This window comes from Molossus molossus, unplaced genomic scaffold (genome assembly GCF_014108415.1).
Source record: "Molossus molossus isolate mMolMol1 unplaced genomic scaffold, mMolMol1.p scaffold_m16_p_5, whole genome shotgun sequence".
NCBI classification, from domain to species: Eukaryota; Metazoa; Chordata; class Mammalia; order Chiroptera; family Molossidae; genus Molossus; species Molossus molossus.
This window is the reverse complement of record NW_023425388.1, coordinates 49,534,419-49,552,697: the sequence shown is the minus strand read 5'-3', so window position 1 is coordinate 49,552,697 and position 18,279 is coordinate 49,534,419. Positions and strand designations below refer to the sequence as shown.

Genomic DNA, 18,279 nt, shown 5'->3' with positions numbered 1-18,279 from the left:
AGTTTAGACATAAGTCATATAAGCAATATACAAAGGTCTGACATTGCATTTCTTAATTTTTTCATAAATTATGGTAAGAATAGTTAGGTCAAACAATATGTCATTAAATATTTTCATGGTCACAAAAACCAAATTAATGGGGGAAAGAATCACTCTATAAGAATTCTAAACCTACCACTAGCTCTATGATTTTAAGTCTCATAATATCGTGGCATTTCATTTTCCTTTATAAAATTGATTATCAGAGTATTATGAAGCTCAAATGAGAACACATATTAAAGTGTTTCATAAACTAAAATGAACTATACAAATGAAGAGTGTTATTATCTCATAAAACTACGCAGACTCTTATTAATCCATGCAAAAGTGATTTAGAATCTTTGAGTCATAAAGTACACTCTAACCAACATTTTGGTTAAACATCACTTGACAAAAGTTGAATTTTTACCAGATCATTTTTGAACTCCAGTTCTTTGTCCAGATCTATGTAAGAGAATTTTGAAAGCGATGCTTCCAGATTGAAAGATTTATTCAGTTCTTCTTCAGTAGTCTTGGCACAGAGGTTCTGTTCCACATTTTCATGGTCTTGTTCATTTTCCATATTTACTTTTAAGAACTGTATTCAGTCAATCCAAGCAAGTTTTTGTTTGCTTTGTTTTTTGGCTCTAGAGCATGATGGCCTGAAAGATGATCTCTTTTCAAAAGAACAAATAATATGTTGTTTAGATTTCCTCAGCTGGACATTCTGAAGACTTACTTGGTTAGACTTTTGTGGAAACTCAATCATCTGAATAGAGGCAAAGGGAAATCTTTAGTAGGGTGTGGGGTATGATCTGGAAGTAGGGTTTCTATGGGAGCATCAAGGAGTCTAGGAAGTGACCCACTACCCAAAATCATTAGTCTGGTGATAGTGATAAACTTGGGATAAACTCAGCCACTAGACCTGGTACTAACTAGATCTATGTACCTAAGAGCATAAAGGTAAACTGGTGCCAAAAGCTTCAATTAACTCCTTCTCACTTTCCTAAACCTCAGAGTAGATCTCCAGTTCTGTAGATAAGCATACAGACCATTTTTTGTCACTGGCATCCACCCAGGGAGGCTTGTGTAGACACAAAGGGTCCAGAATGGATAGCTAGTCACTTAATATGACACCAGCAAATCTAAGGGTTCAGATCTATTAGAACAGATAACAATGATGCTTAAATAAAAATAATTCCATAACCAACTAGGGACTTCTAGAAAGAAAGCTAGTCATAGAGAAACATGGACTTTCGGGAAAACTGAAATGCTAAAAAAAGAGAGAAATGTGTACAATTTTTTTTGTAGATTTCACAGCTCTAAATAATACAGTGTTATAGCAAAAAGAAACAGATAATTTTGTTTACTTGCAAAATCATCTAACAAATTGTCTGCAAAATTTCTAGAAAATACAGTAAGAAAAAAATAATTATAAGTTTAATGATTAAATTTACTTTAAATGTTTTTAGTTTATGTTATAGACTCCAAGTGATCAAACTTTTAAAAGTCCATCACTTTGCTCTGTTTGTTTAGAATAAACAAAAATATGAAAATAGAAACAATGCCACAGCAATAATGATGATAAAACAACTCTCCTCACCATACAAATTCCTCTTACTCTTACTCCTTAGTGAAGAAAAGGCAAAAAGAGGGGAAAAAAAAAAAAAAAAAAGGCTGACAACCATTGAAAGAACTAATTTTTTTCAAAGGAGTAGAGAATTAGTTGTTTTTTAAAATATGTATCACATGGCGCTGGCCAGGGTGGCTAGTTGGTTGGGCATCATCCCGTGCACTGAAAGGTTGCCAGTTCAATTCCTGGTCAGGGCACAAGCCAGGGTTGCAGGGCTTTATCCCCAGTACAGGGTGTGCAGGAGACAGCCAATCTATATTTCAATCTCTTATCGATGTTTCTCTCTCCTTCTCCCTTTTTTCTCTACAAATCAATGTAAAACATGCCCAAAACATAAATTTTTACCTAAATGGTCTCATTTTTTACTTTTTTCTTTCTTTTTTTCCATCACCATTAATCCCCCATATACTTGAACTTAAATTAATTTCACTTTCGTCAGTGTTTCAGGTTTGTCACACTAAAAGAATTAATATCTACTATGTGTAAGACTCATGAAGCCTGGGTTTTTAAGAGCTGAAATCCTTTTCTCTAGCTAATACATTTGGTATGTTACCAAATACAGACTAATTTCTTTCACATGTAACAGAAGATAGACTCTACAGCTCTGTTCTATAAAACACATGCTATTAAACATATTCCTAGAAGACATAACTGAGGGTACTCTGTATCTAGCAACATTAAAAAGTATCTTTCTAATTTCAATTACTAAAATGTACTGCTTCTTTTGCAATAAGCCAAATATGCATTTATATGCTTTTCTTTGAAGAAAACTGAGTTGGCTCATGAAAAATTACTTCTTAATAAAGTTCACCACTTAGCAAAAATAAACAATTAGTCAAGGAATGTCTACAAACATGCACAATCTAATTTACACTCAATGGTTCCTGAGGACAGTTACTGAGATTTATTCGCACGTGTGTGGGTGTATTAAATAGTGAGAAAGACCACAGAGAATAAGGAAAGAAAAAGAAAACTTTTATTTAATTGATCAATAACCTAAAATATTGCAGTTTTTGCATTTGTCTTTCGAAAACAACTCAGAAAGAAAACCAACTTTTTTCTGGCTCTTTTTATATCTCCTTTCTGGGGTTACAGGTTCTTAGAAGAGTTCAGCATCTGTTAACACCAATAAAAGTACATCATCCTGCCATGCTACCCTACTTCCTTTCCAACTTCCACTTCACTGAGCTCCTGTGATTGATGTGATATGGTAGCAAAACGGGGAAAACACAAGTCAAAGAGTCAATTAAAATCGGGTTTTGATCTGGACTTTACCAGTTCCTACCTGTAATCTTGGTCGATCTGTGTACCCCCTTTGGAGCCTCTCTCTATTTCTACATCTGTAAGATGAACTTCTGTGGCCCTTTGTGTTGTTTACACAGAGAAGCGCCTCTTGTTCTGAGAAGGGCTCCTTCAAACCATGTGGTTCTTATGGAGGCTGCCAATCAAAAATCCCTAGTAATAGAGATTGCCTAAAATAGCCAGAGTCCTTCACCAGAATTCATTAAAAAGGAACTGGTGAGGAAGAGCCATTTCTACTGTTCTCTAAACAATGAGTAATAATGCTGAAACCTTCCTCCCCACCTTACCCTGTTTTTCAGAAAAGGAGATAATTTATTCAACACATATCAACCAAACACATGCATCTGTTATCGGAGATCTACCTCTATGGACAGAATTTACATTCTAGGTACAGATTACCTGCAAGAATGAAATCAACCCACAAACACAAGCAGAAAAGAAGAGGAAAAGAATGTCCTGATATCATTCAAGCCCCATGTTTCCAATCTTCTATGAAGTTAGCCATAACCTTCAGACAGCTTGGATACATAAGCCAAAATACTCTCCCAATTTTCTCTTTTTGGTCACTTATAACTGAGAGTCCTGACTTCTGGAAATGCAACTACCTATTTTGCAAAAATAAATGATACTCTGACTGTAAAACATTTTAAATAATGCCTGGACACAGAATAGGTTTTCGAGCAATATTAGTTATTATCATTTAAAATTTCCTCAAAATCTCCAAACTCTTCTAAAGTTCAAGACCCTGAAACAAGATCCAGTATTTCTGTAAAGATGTAGCCCATGCTAAGCATATCAGAATACCTTATCAGAAGGATATGCTAATATCACACTAGAAGTTTCTTCATGAGATGAATTGTGGGGTTTTGTCTACGACCAGTACAGCCCCCAGCAAAGCAACCCGTGCATTTAGTAAATCTTTTAATATGTTAAGTGTCTGATACTACTAACTCACTGTAAAAGTATGTCCTTTTTTACATCAACTTCCTCTTTTGTCACTTACCAGCAGTTGTTCCTTTCTTTGTTAGTCAACACATTTTTCCAACCCAAATAGACCTGATGAATCAAAAAGTCACAATGCTCATTTAAAAATAAAAAAAGTTCACTAGAGCAGCTTTTGTAAATTTTTTAGAAACTGAGTTGTGCCTGAACCTACCTATGATAGGCAGAAGAGTGCCCAATGATGCCCATCCTCATCCCCAGAACCTGTGACTATGTTACCTTACATATCAAAAGGGATTTAGTAAATGTGATTAAATTAGGATTTTGGGTTGGGGAGATTACCCTGGATTATCTGGTGGGCCCAATGTAATCACAAGGGTCTTTAACATTGGAAAGGGGAAGCAGAAGAGAGTATCAGAGAAAGATGTGACAAAGGAAGCAGAGAGATGCTGTATTGCAGGCCTTGAAGATGAAGCAAGGGTGCCAGAAGCTAAGAAATTTACCTAGTCTTTGGAAGCTGCAAAAGACAAGTAGATGTATCCTCTCCTACAGGCTCCAGAAGAACCCCAGCCCTGCCACAGCTTGAATTTAGCCTACTAAGACTAGTGCTGGATTTGTGAACTACAAAACTGTATAATAATAAATCTAGGTTGTTTTAAGCCACTAAGTTTGTGGCAATTTGTCAGGTTAACAATAGCGAACAAATATACTAACAAACTTCAATTAATTTGTTTCTGGCAAGATCTCCAACATTCTGAAATACTAATCCCTCCCTTCTTATTTGGTGTTGCCCAAATATGTATTGAGCAAGCTCTCCATTTTAATATGTAGAACAATGATGAAATGCTTAATATATGGCATGTAATATTACACACTTGATACAGAAAGTGCCTTCAGATATCACTTAGGTGCTATCTCAGTGCAAAGGTTGGCAATGAACTACTGATAATTTCCTCTTGAGATACAATTCTACAACTAGTTCTTCACCTAATCATCCAGTGACCTAGTGTTTTTATCATTCTTAAGGCGATGCCATGCCAGATAGTATCTACAGACAACACAACAGGTAACATCAATTGTCTTAGTCTCTCCCAGAATGAAATCAGATTATGACAGGAAATGTATGTCACAGAATCATGATTACTCAGTATGTTGTCTTCTTCTTAGTGCTGATAAACTAATATCTTAATAGTTCTGATTTAAGATTATCTGACATCTTGATAGTTCCCAGGGTTGTTCCCTCTTAATTAATAAGATTATTCCCAGCCAATTAATAATAGATTCAAGGACCATTAAAAAAATATATACATATATATACATGTGTATGTGTGCGCGTGCGTGCGTGCGCCATATAAACAACAATGACCAAATTATAATATTGGCCAACTGAAGAATAACTCTACAATATGACCTAGATTAGGCCAGGTTAATGTGGAACTCTTTGAAGAGGTTTTTGTTTTGTTTTTTCACTTTGGCAAACATTCCCAACTATTCTCAAGTTCCAGGATCCTAGAACTTTTCACATCATACTGAAATCAAATTGTGTGTGTGTGTGTGTGTGTGTGTGTCTTTAATTTACTATATCCTAGAAAGATATAAAAAATCATGATATAAAAATGATTTTACATGCCAACTTTGTTTCTGGCTTTCCCAATCCAAGTATTTTTCTTCCATTTATTTCTTTGTTTTGTCTTCTTGTGGTTGTTGTATAAAGAAAAATATAATAGAGGATTAACTTCTATTAGTTTTCTACTATACTCCTCGGGTAAATGGACCAATTTTTAACAGCTCCCCAGTGCCTACAGGATAAAATTCCAAATTCTAAGCTTATGATTCCAGATATCACATGAGCTGACTCTACTTTCCTTTACAACTAAACTTACTGTTTCTATCCAGTCCTTCAAGAACAGCTTCCACTTTCCCTCCATGTCTGCTCACTCTACTTCACCTTCTCGTTCCTTTTCTTCTCCATTTATCTAAATTCCTTCTTTCCTTCCTTCCTCCTGGGCACCTTCCTTCCCCCCAGCATCCTCTGAATCCAGAATGCATATCTTCTTTAGAATAGTGCCTTGTCACTTTCCTCATATTGATTCATTAGGTAACTTACTATGTGACCATGTCTTTTCTCCCCAAATCTATAATAAAAATGGGGCCATGCTTCTTTGTATATTCCACATCACTGGGCTCACTGACTTGCATAGCTATGTAAGCATTCAATAAATATTTGCTGATTAACACAGAAACTGGAAGACGGGCATAACACCTGTGTTGCAAATTAAATACATCAGTTTTATTACTTATACTTGTTACGTTTCAGAGGATACTGTCTCACAGCATATAGAAATCTATGCCATAATAAGCCAAGTTATAATTGAGTTCTACCTTTATTTATTGAGACTTGTCAACTACTGCTGATCATATTCATCCTTCAGATATTAGTTAACACTCTGATTCCTTAAAAAAAAAAAAAAAAAGGATTTTTGTCCTGTTCAATTAAACTAGGTTCCCTATTAATATGTACCTATAACATTGTTTTCTTTTGTTACACTAATCATGTCACAATCATTTTTTCAGTATCTGAACCATCATTCCCTTCCCTCTACTGGAATGTAGGTTCCAGGAGAGCAAAGACCAGATCTGTCTTGTTCACCATTGTATTCTCGATGCCTAATTACCCAGTAGCTAACCAACTCCCCAATCCAGCCAGCCAGCCAGCCATCCCTCCTTCCCTATGTAAACAGCTAGGCAAAACTTTACCACTGGTTTTCAGAGCTTCAAATAACTGTTCTGGTCATTCAGAATAAGATGTGGTTAGTGGTCTACTCCCAAAGGCCTCCCACCTTCCAAATTCCATTCTTTACATCTAGATGAGACTTTTTTTTTTAATCCATAACACTGATTTTATTTTTTAGTGATCATTTTGCTCATGTGTAATACAACACAAACTCCACAATCTCTGACGTTTCATGTTCTTTTATGTTAATTCAGCTTATAGGCCAAGATGAAAACAGTGAAAATGAATCATATGTCCATCTAATTTACAGAAATTCAACTATTGCCTTCAGCAAAGGGGGAAAAAATAGCTGAGTCACAAAGAGCCAGACACTCTGTATACCATTCCACTCAATAACTCCGTGCTTCAGAGTAAGCCTGGGAGAAGAAATAGGTATCTGCTGTCCTTTCGGTCAATCTCAGTTTTTATATGCACAAGCAATCAATTTCATCTGTGCTCAAAATAACAAACAGCATGCTGTTCCAACATGTAGCAGAAACTGGCTGTTAGACTTCCTAAGAGATCCTATGTCAGTCTCCAACATGACTCCTTCCCAGGGTACTATGAGGGTACTCAATTTTCAAAGGTACTCAATTTCACCTTACTCATGGACTTCAGAAACAGACCCTGTGTTAGATGCAATGCTACTATATACTAAGATGAGCCACTTACCTAAGTTTCTTTCCAAGAATAGGCTTATCTAGGTTACTATGACCCAGTGCTTAGAGCTTCCACTATGAAAATGCCCAAACCGCCATTTCTTTTTCTAGTCTCTTGGTAAATGTCTAAATGAGAAGGGTGATCATTTAAAATTTAGTAAGTACATACAGAACATATGTTAAAAAGAAGAGTGCTTGATATGGAACATTCTCAAGGATTCGTATGTTGGAGCACAAAACTAGCCTCAACTAATTTAAGAAGATTGAAATCATACCAAGCATAGTCTCCAACCATAAGGCTTTGAAATTTGAAATCAATTGCAAAAAGAAAGCTGGAAAAACCACATAGATGTGGAGATTAAACAACATGCTATTGACCAACAACTGGGTCAAAGAATAAAAGAAGAGGTCAAAAGATACATAGAGACAAATGAGAATGATAATATGATGTGTCGAAATTTTTTAGATGCAGCTAAAGTGGTAATAAAAGGGAAGTTTACCACATTACAAGCCTCAAGGAACAAGAAAAATCTCAAATAACCTACCATTTCTCCTTAAATAACTAGAAAAGGAAGAATAAAACAAAATCCAAAGTCACTAGAAAGCAGGAAATAATAAATATGAGAGCAGAATTAAACAAAATCAAGAACCGAAAGACAACAGAAAAAATTAAAACAAAGAATTGGTTCATTGAAAAGATAAAAACTGGCAAATCTCTGGCTAGATTCACTGAGAAAAAAAAGAGAAAAGATCCAAATAAACAACATTAGAAATGAAAGAAGAGAAATTACAATGGACACTACAGAAATACAAACTACTATACAAGAATACTATTAAAGGCTATACACAACCAAATTCAATAACTTATAAGACAAATAACTTCTTAGAAATATATAACCTTCCTAGATTGAATCATGAAGAACTGGAAAATCTAATAGACCATTCAACAGTAATAGTCATCAAAAATCTCTCAAAAAATAAAAGTCTAGGACCAGATGGCTTCACTAGTGAATTCTACCAAACATTCAAAGATTTAATACCTATCCTTCTCAAAAAAAAAAAAAAAAGAGGCAATATTTCCTAACTCATTACCTTAATACCAAAACCTGGCAAGCACAACACAAAAGAAAATGACAGGCCAATACTTCTTATGACTATACATGCAAAAATTACAAACTGAACACAACAGTACATTAAAAAGATAATAATACATCATGATCAAGTGGATTTCCTGCCAGGGGCACAAAGATGGCTCAACACATACATATCAACCAATGTGATATACTACATTAACAAAATAAAAGATAAAATCATATGTTCATATCAATAGATACAGAAAAAGCACTTGACAAAATATACCATCCATTTATGATTAAAATACTCAATAAAATGAGTATAGAAGGAAAGTACCTCAACATAAAGGCCATATATGACACTCAGCTACTCTACTTAATGGTGAAAAACTGAAAGCATTTCCTCTAAGATCAGAAACAAGACAAGCATGCTCACTCTCACCATTGTCACTCAAAATTATACTGAGGTCCTAGCCAGAGCAATCAGGCAAGAGAAAGAAATAAAAGGCATCCAAATTGGAAATAAAAAGGTAAAACTGTCACTTTTTATAGATGACATGATTCTATATAGAGAAAACCCTAAAGACTCCACCAAAAAAAGTATTCAAAAGTATCCAATAAACAAATAAAGTTGCAAGACACAAAATCAATGTAAAAAACTCCCTTGAATTATTATATACTAGCAATGAAATAGAAAAAAGAAATAAAAACAATTCCATTTGCAATTGTAAAAAGAATAAAATACCTAGGAATAAACTTAAAAGAGTGAAGGACCTATACATGGAAAACTACAAGACACTGTTGAAAGAAACTAAAGAAGACACAAAGAAATGGAAAAATATTCTGTGTTCATGGATTGAAAGAATCAACATAGTTAAATGGCCATATTACCTCAAGCAATATACAAATTTAATGCAATCCCCATCAAAATCCCAATGGTATTTTTCAAAGAAACAAAAATCATCAAATTTGTATGGAACCACAAAAGGCCCTGAATAGCCAAAGTAATCCTGAGAAAGAACAAAGTATCACACTCCCTGACTTCAAATTATACTATGAAGCTACAATAATCAAAACAGTATGGTATGAGCAGAAAAAAAGACACACAGACCAATAGAACAGAATTGAGAGCCCAGAAATAAATCACATGTATATGGTCAACTGATTTTCAACAAAGAAGCCAAAAACATACAATGGATAAAAGAAAGCCTCTTCAATGACTGGTGCTAGGAAAACTGGAAAGCTACATGCAAAAGAATGAAACTAGACTGCTATTTGACAATATTTATACAAATAAGCTCAAAATGGATTAAGGACTTAAATATAAGATCTGAAACAATAAAATACATAGAAGAAAACATAAGTACTAAACATATGAACCTTGGTCTCTGACAGGATCTTATAAACTTGGCCCCAAGGCAAAGGAAATAAAAGCAAAAGAAGGGGGTGGGGGGTAAAAAGCTTATGGACAGCAAAAGAAACCTTCAACAAAACAAAAAGGCAACCAACTAAATGGGAGAAGATATTTGCAAACAATACCTCCTATAAGGGGCTAATATCCAAAATATGTAAAGAACTCATACTACCCAATAATGAAAAAATAAACAATCTAATTAAAATATGAGCAGAGGACTTGAACATTTTTCCCAAGAAGACATACAAATAGCCAACAGATATTTGTTGAAACAAAAGATGTTCAACTTCACTAGCTATAAGGGAAATGCAAATCAAAACCACAATGAGATATCATCTCATACCTGTTAAAATGGCTATTATCAATAAGACAAGAAATAACAATTGTTGCAGATGTGGAGAAAAAGGAACTCTCATACACTGCTGTAAATTGGAACAGCCACTATGAAAAGTAGTATGAAGCTTTCCCAAAAAATTAAAAATAGAGCTAACATATGACTCAGTAATCCCTCTTTTGAGTATCTACCCCAAAAATTTGGACACATTTATCAATAAAGATACCCCTATGTTCAATGCAGCATTATACACGGTAGCCAAGACATGGAAACAACCTAAGTGTTGTTCAATGAATGACTGGATAAAGATGATGTGGTACATATGTATAATGGAATACTACTCAGCCATAAGAAAGAATGAAATACTGCCATTTGTGACAACATGGATGGATCTTGAGAATATCATGCTAAGCAAATATGATGGAAAAAGACAAGAACCATATGATTTCAATAATATGTGTAATATAAAACCAAAAGCAACAAACTCTGAGACACAGACAACAGAAGGGTGGTTACCAGAGGAAAAGGAGGGTGAGGTAAGGATGAAGAGCACAAAGGAAGTCAAATATATGGTGACAGAGGGAGACTAGACTTTGGGTGGTGAACACATATAAGGCAATATACAGATTATGTATTGTAGAATTGTATACCTGAAACTTATATAATATTATTGACCAATGTTATCCCAATTAATTTAATTTAAAAAATAAATGACATAAAAAAAAGAGTGCCCGAGACCTACCTACGCATGGTGCTAAGTTACTACTACTACTACTATGAATTATCAGCCACAACTCTGAGAGCCCCATTCTAGAAAACAAAAATCTAAATCCCCTGTAACAAATACAAAACAAGAATTAAGTTTATAAATATCTATACTATGCATAAACTCTAACAATACTCATCAGCTTTATATCAATATGTGTTGAGGCAATGAGTAAAATAAATGAAAGAGAAAAATTATCACTTCTTTCCAGCTTCTAAGAAGTCCCCCACTATTATAAGAATCTCTATCAAAGACCAATTCCAACCTCAGAGAACTTCTCCTAAGAAGCACATGAGCCTTGTGTAGGCTGAAATACATACTTTTTTCTTCTTCACTGAACTGGTATAGGTGAAAAGTTAAATCCACAGAAGATAGGATTCCACTCAGTTGTATGCTGAGTAGGTGGTGACCTTTCACCCATTTTAATTAACTACCAATTAATTATCACCTCAATTTGTCTTGGTTAGGTGTCAAGGAGGATGTACAGTCACAAGAGATTTTTATTTTTTGAAAGAAAAAGAGGAGGCTTCTTGCTGAACTGCAGAGGAAAAAACAAATTTGATTACGGTTAAAACATCCCAACACCTTCACCAACATTCCTCTGGAAAACTGCTCCTCATTCACTCCAACCACGTAATTGGTGGTGCTGCCAATCAAATACCATATCGGCCTAGCCAGAAGAGTAGGCAGAGAACATGCTTGTGTCCAATTTGGCCAATCAGTGTCCTTCCCTGGGTTTTGTAAATACTAAAGGTAGGAGTTTTCTCTTTACTCTGGGTGCTTGGAAACTTGGAAAGTTTCCACAGGGAGGTTATACAGTACAGTATGGAGATAATTCAAACATTAATTCAACATTCAATTAAGAACAGTTTAATTTTACAGATATACACATATAACACCTGAAGCTGTGGGTCAAGAGAGGATACTAACCGATGAGAAAACTATAAAAGGATCAAAAGTTAAACGTACTTCATTAAGTTCAAAAGGCCTTACTTTTCATTCACATACATAACTGACATTTTGTGTCTCAGTGATTGAAATGTCTATGAAAAGAGTGAGATAAAGCTAAAAATCAACATGTCCCAATATTCTGAGAGACAGAAAACATCCATCTGCTTAGAAGCTGGATGGAAAACATCCATCCAGGCATAAAGGAAGTATATAAAGGATAATCAGCATAGTGCTCTTAGAGCTCTGGAAAGAATTTTTTCACATGTTACTATGTCTCTTTAACATATGAAGCCCAAAAGTTCAACCAGAATCCTCCCCACCCCCACACTTATCTTTATTTTACATTCTATAAAACAAGCAAGTTACTGCCAGAGAATTCAATATCTACTGTTTAAATTTAACTATGAGCAAACATATCTTACACAAACATATGTAGATCCCCCATCCCCATTTGTATTATATATATACTTCAAACACACACACACCTGACATGTAATTATCTCCCCATCACAGACATCTGTAGTAGAGTAGGTGCCACAAATTAACATTCATGTTTGTTTGGCTTGTTTTTTGTTGTTGTTGTTTTGTTTTGTTTTTTGTGGGGCTGGGGGAGTGCACTCAGGAGGGTATAGTAGAGGGTGGGTAATGCAGAGGACACACTAATAGAATGTCCATTCTATTAGTCTAATAGTAGGATATGGAGAAGACTCCAGGTGTTCTTGATTACCCATGGCCATGGAGCCTCTTTCGCTGATCCTACTTTATCCCACCCTAATTTCCTTTGAAACACACCTAAACACTTGAGGCTACTGTTTTTCTCCTTCCCCAGGTACCACACTAGAGAGAACTAACCAGGACATAGGTGTGGCCTCAAACGTTAGAGACCCACCTATTCCCTTGCTGCCCTCTCTCTGGGACACACTTTGCAGGCAGAGAAACTAGAGCCAGCCAGTGCGCATCAAGCCTAATAGGTGGACACCCCATCTACGCCCCAGCCTCACGCTTGGTCCCAGTCCTCGGGGGATAAAGGAGCCTACACCAGTGCCCCACGCCAAAAGGCGGGCTGCACACCTGTTCCATCCGGGGGAGGGGTGTGATCACCGGCCTCCTACTCTCATAATCTGGGGGAGCGGGTGCACCTGTCTCTCAGCCTCCCATTCGCTTGAAACCAACAAGTGGCAACTGCCCGGCCAGTCCCAGGCCAAACGAAGGGCACACCCTTTCCGCCCCAGAGTCAAGCCTGCCCAGCCAGTGGGCCCCGATCCAGTTAGCCCGTCAGGGGCTGCTCCGTCAGCCACCCCGAGGCCGCGCAGCTGTCGCGCGGAGAAAGGGCGTTCTCTTCCTGCTGCGGGCAAGGCCCCCTCACTACTGTCCCCACCCCCACCGGCCCCCTCTCCAGAGATTCTTTACCTGAGCTTGTGGCCATTCCAGCCCTGGACCCCCGGCCCACGTGACCCCGCCCCCTGCTAGCCTTACGCAGGCGCAGTATCCATCACTTCTGGCCACGCTTCCGCTTTCCTCTGCTCCCTTGTCTCTTCTGGGCCATCCGCCCCTCTACACCACGCCCTCATTTAAAGGGCCAGAAACACACCGTCTCACCGCCCTTCCCCTCCCCCAGGGACTTAAGGGGTAATTAACATTTTTGGGGACGGGAGAACGGAAATGTCAGAGAAGGAGCGTAGATTAATAAAGAGCAGCCCTTCGAATGGCAAGAGAAACCCTCCTCCAGCCCTATGTCAATGAGTCTGTCTAGCCTTTAAGAAAGTGAACCTACTGTCTTCAGCGATCCCAGAAGGGCAATTGATTCCTAGGCTTTTGGAGTTTGCAACCAGTAATTTTTTCTTTCAGTCTTTTTAAAGATCAACATAGAATTGCCAGCTTTTTATTTTTCCAAGTAAGAACAGTAAACACACACACACACACACATCCAACTATTATTTTCTAATTTGTCAACATTGTCCCACAAAAATACATCTTAACACCAAACATATAGGAGAGACACACTCTAAAATAAAAGAAATGTATTTTATTTTATTTTTTAAATTAATTTATTTTTTATTTATTAATTTGTTTTTGTTACAAATGTTTCTCATTCCCCTCCCATTGACACCCTCCTCCTCTTTCCCACCACCCCATCCCCAGCTTTGTTGTCTATGTTCATTGATCATGCATATACATGCATGTAAGTTCTGTGGTTTATCTCTTCCGCCCCACCCCCAACCCTCTCTCCTCTGAGGCTTGTCAGTCTATATGTCACCTCTATGCCTCTGGGTTAATTTTGTTCAGCAGTTTGTTTTGTTCATTACATTCCACAAATAAGTGAGATGGTGTGATATTTGTCTTTCTCTGCTTGCTTGTTTTACTTAGCATAGTACTCTCCAGGTCCTTCCATGCCATCTCAGAGGATAAGAGATCTTTCTTTCTTACAGCTGCACAGTATTCCATTGTGTACATGTACCACAGCTGTTTAATCCACTCATCTACTGATGGACACTTGGATTGTTTCCAGATCTTAGCTATTGTAAATAGTGCTTCTATGAACATAGGGGTACATATATTTTTTCTGATTGGTGTTTCAGGTTTCTTAGGGTATATTCCTTGAAGTGGGATCACTGGATCAAATGGCAGTTCAATTTTTAACTTTTTGAGGTAACACCATAGTTTTTTTCCACAGTGGTTGCACCAGTCTGCATACCCACCAGCAGTGTACTAGAGTCTCCTTTTCTCCACACCCTCGCCAATGCTTGTTGTTTGATGATTTGTTGATGGTGGCAATTCAGACAGGTGTGAGGTGATACCTCGTAGTTGTTTTAATTTGCATCTCTCTGATGATTAATGACATTAAGCATTTCTTCATATGTCTCTTGGCAATTTGTATGTCCTGTTTGGAGAGGTGTCTATTTAGGTCCTCTGCCCATTTTTTTAATTGGGTTCTTGTCTTCCTTTTGTTGAGTTATATGACCACTCTATATATTTGGAAATTAACCCCTTATCTGATGCATCATTGGCGATTATGGTCTCCAATATAGTCGAATCCCTTTCCATTTTGATGGTTGTTTCTTTTGCTGTGCAGAAGGTTTTTGGTTTGATGTAGTCCCATGTGTTCATTTTTTCCTTTGTTTCTCTTGCCTTAGGTGTTGTATCAGTGAAAATACTGCTGCATATGATGTCTGAAATTTTGTTGCCTACATTTTCTTCTAGAATTTTTATGGCTTCACGAGTTACATTTAAGTCTTTTATCACTTTTCAGTTTATTCTCGTGTATGGTGTAAATTGCTGTTCTACCTTCATTATTTTGCAAGTAACTGTCCAATTTTCCCAACACCATTTATTGAAGAGACTGTCTTGACTCCACTGTACACTCTTGCCACCTTTGTTAAATATTAATTGAGCATATTGTCTTGGGTTCATTTCTGGGTTCTCTATTCTATTCCATTGATCTACCTGCCTGTTCTTGGGCCAGTATCAGGCTGTTTTGACTAGAGTGGCTTTGTAGTATAACCTGAAATCTGGTAATGTGATTCCCTCCTATTTTGTTCTTCTTTTTCAAGATTTCTGTGGCTATTCAGGGTCTTTTTTGGTTCCGTATAAACTTTTGGAGTGTTTGTTCTAGTTCTGTGAAGTACGTTGTTGGTATTTTGATGGGGATTGCATTGAATCTATAGATTGCTTTGGGTAGTATGGACATTTTAATGATGTTAATTCTGCCAATACATGAACAAGGTATATGCTTCTACTTTTTTATATCTTCCTCTATTTCTTTTTTCAATGACCTGTAGTTTTCTGTGAAGAGGTCCTTTACTTTTTTGGTTAAGTTTATTCCTAGGTATCTTAATTTTTTTTTTTGCCACAATGGCAAATGGGATTGTCTTTTTAGTTTCTCTTTCTGTGATTTCATCATTGGTGTATAAGAATGCCATCACCCTGGCCGGTTTGGCTCAGTGGTTAGAGCGTTGGCCTGCGGTCTGGAGAGACCCGGGTTTGGTTCCCGCTAAGGGCACGTACCTCGGTTGCAGTTTGTCCCTGGTCCTGATTGGGTCATGTGGGTGGTGACCACTCGATGTGTCCCTTTCACGTCGATGTTTCTCTCTCTCTCTCTCCCTCCCACTCTATCTGAACAAAATATCAAAAAATGTCCTCGGGTGAGGATAAAAAAAAAAAAAAGAATGCCATTGATTTCTTGATGTTAATTTTGTATCCTGCTACTTTGCCAAATTAATTTATTAAGTCTAGTAGATTTTTGATGGAGTCTTTAGGGTTTTCTATGTATAATATCATGTTATCTACAAATAATGACAGTTTCACTTCCTTCTTTCCAATTTGGATCCCATTTATTTTTCCTTCTTGTCTAATTGCTGTGGCTAAGACTTCCAGTACTATGTTAAATAAGAGTGGTGAAAGTGGGCATCCCTGTCTTGTTCCCGTTCTTAAGGGGAATGCTTTTGGTTTCTGCCCATTGAGTATGATGTTGGCTGTAGGTTTTTCATATATGGCCTTTATTATATTGAGATATGATCCCTCTATTCTCACATTGCTGAGCATTTTTATCAAAAATGGGTGCTGGCCCTGGCCAGTTTGGCTCAACAGTTACAGTGTCGACCTGCAGTGCAGAGAGACCCGGGTTCGGTTCCTCGCTAGGGGCACGTACGTCGGTTGCAGTTTGTCCCTGGCCCTGGTTGGGTCGTGCGGGTGGCAGCCACTCAATGTGTCCCTTTCATGTTGATGTTTCTCTCTCTCTCTCTCTTCCTCTCTCTCCCTCCCACTCTACCTGAACAAAACATGGTAAATGTCCTCTGGTGAAGAAAAAAAAAAAGGGGGGGTGCTGGATTTTGTCAAATGCTTTTTTAGCATCTATTGATATGATCATATGGTTTTTATCTTTCCTTTTGTTTATGTGGTGTATGACATTTATTGATTTGCGAATATTGTACCATTCTTGCATGCCTGGGATGAAACCCACTTGGTCATGATGAATAATTTTTTTGATGTATTGCTTGATTCGATTTGCTAATATTTTGTTAAGGATTTTGGCATCTGTGTTCATCAGGGATGTTGACCTGTAGTTTTTTTTTTCTTTGTAGTGTCTTTATCTGGTTTTGGAATTAAAATTATGCTGGCTTCATAAAATGAGTTTGGAAGTTTTCCATCTTCTTGGATTTTTTGAAATAGTTTGAGGAGAATGGGTATTAGATCTTCTTTGAATGTTTGGTAAAACTTCCCCGTGAAGCCATCCGGGCCTGGGCTTTTGTTTGCTGGGGGTTTCTTGATTACACCTTCAATTTCCTCAGTTGTTATTGGTCTGTTCAATTTTCTTTCTCTTCCTGGTTCAGTTTTGGGAGGCTTGTGTTTCTAGAAATTTGTCCATTTCTCCTATATTGTCAAATTTGTTGCCATATAATTGTTCATAGTAGTTGTTAAGGTTCTTTTGTATTTCTGTTGTGTCAGTTGTTACCTCTCCTCTTTCATTTCTGATTTTGTTTATTTGATTTCTCTCTTTTTGTTTCTTCATGAGTCTGGCTAAAGGTCCATCAATCTTGTTTATCTTTTCAAAGAACCAGTTTTTTGTTTCATTGATCTTTTTAATTGATTTTTTAGTCTCTATGTCATTTATTTCTGCTCTAACCTTTACTATTTCCTTCCTCCTACTAGCTCTGGGTTTTTCTTTTTGTTTACTTTCTAGTTCTTTAAGTTGTAGGGTTAGAAAGTCAATTAGAAAATTTTCTTGTTTCTTGAGATAGGCCTATAGTGCTATGAACTTCTCTCTCAGGACTGCTTTCGCTGTGTCCCATAGATGTTGTGTTGTTGTGTGTTCATTTTCATTGGTTTCCAGGAAGTTTTTAATTTCTTCCTTGATCTTCTTAGTAACCTATTCGTTGTTTAATAACATGCTATTTAACCTCCAAGTGTTTGAATGTTTTTGTGTGTTTTTATTGTAATTGATTTCTAGTTTCATGCCACTGTGGTCTGAGAAGATGCTTGATATGATTTCAATTTTCATGAATTTTTAGAGATTTGCTTTGTGTCCTAACCTGTGGTCTACCTTTGACAGTGACCAATGTGCACTTGAAAAGAATGTATATTCTGCAACTTTGGGGTGAAATGTTCTGTAAATATCAATTAAGTCCAACTGATCTAGTTTGTCTTATAAGGACGCTATGTCCTTGTTAATTTTTTGTCTAGAAGATCTATCCAGTGGTGTCAGTGGTGTGTTAAAGTCACCCACTATGATCGTGTTGCTATTGCTTTCTCCCTTGAAGTCCTCCAGAGGTTTTTTAATATATTTGGTGCTCCCGTATTTGGTGCATATATGTTTCACAGGGTTATATCCTGTTGTTGGATTGATCCTTTTAATATTATGTAGTGACCTTCTCTGTCTCTTATTAGGGCCCTTGTTTTGAAGTCTATCTTGTCAGA

The 18,279-nt window shown here is 36.9% G+C and overlaps 1 protein-coding gene across 3 annotated transcripts in view; it reads right to left on the bottom strand.

The window, feature by feature from the left end:
* VPS8 (VPS8 subunit of CORVET complex) overlaps positions 1-13,377 on the bottom strand; it is a 268,778-nt gene extending 255,401 nt beyond the window's left edge. For 2 of the 3 annotated variants that reach the window (XM_036243937.1, XM_036243938.1), the window contains exon 1: positions 449-787. In XM_036243937.1, the coding sequence (XP_036099830.1) occupies positions 449-601 (153 nt within the window). In that variant the 5' untranslated portion in view covers positions 602-787. Of the gene's footprint in view, positions 1-448; positions 788-13,275 lie in introns of those variants that run through there. The other variant, XM_036243939.1, reaches the window with a different exon arrangement.
* Positions 13,378-18,279: the final 4,902 nt, after the last annotated feature.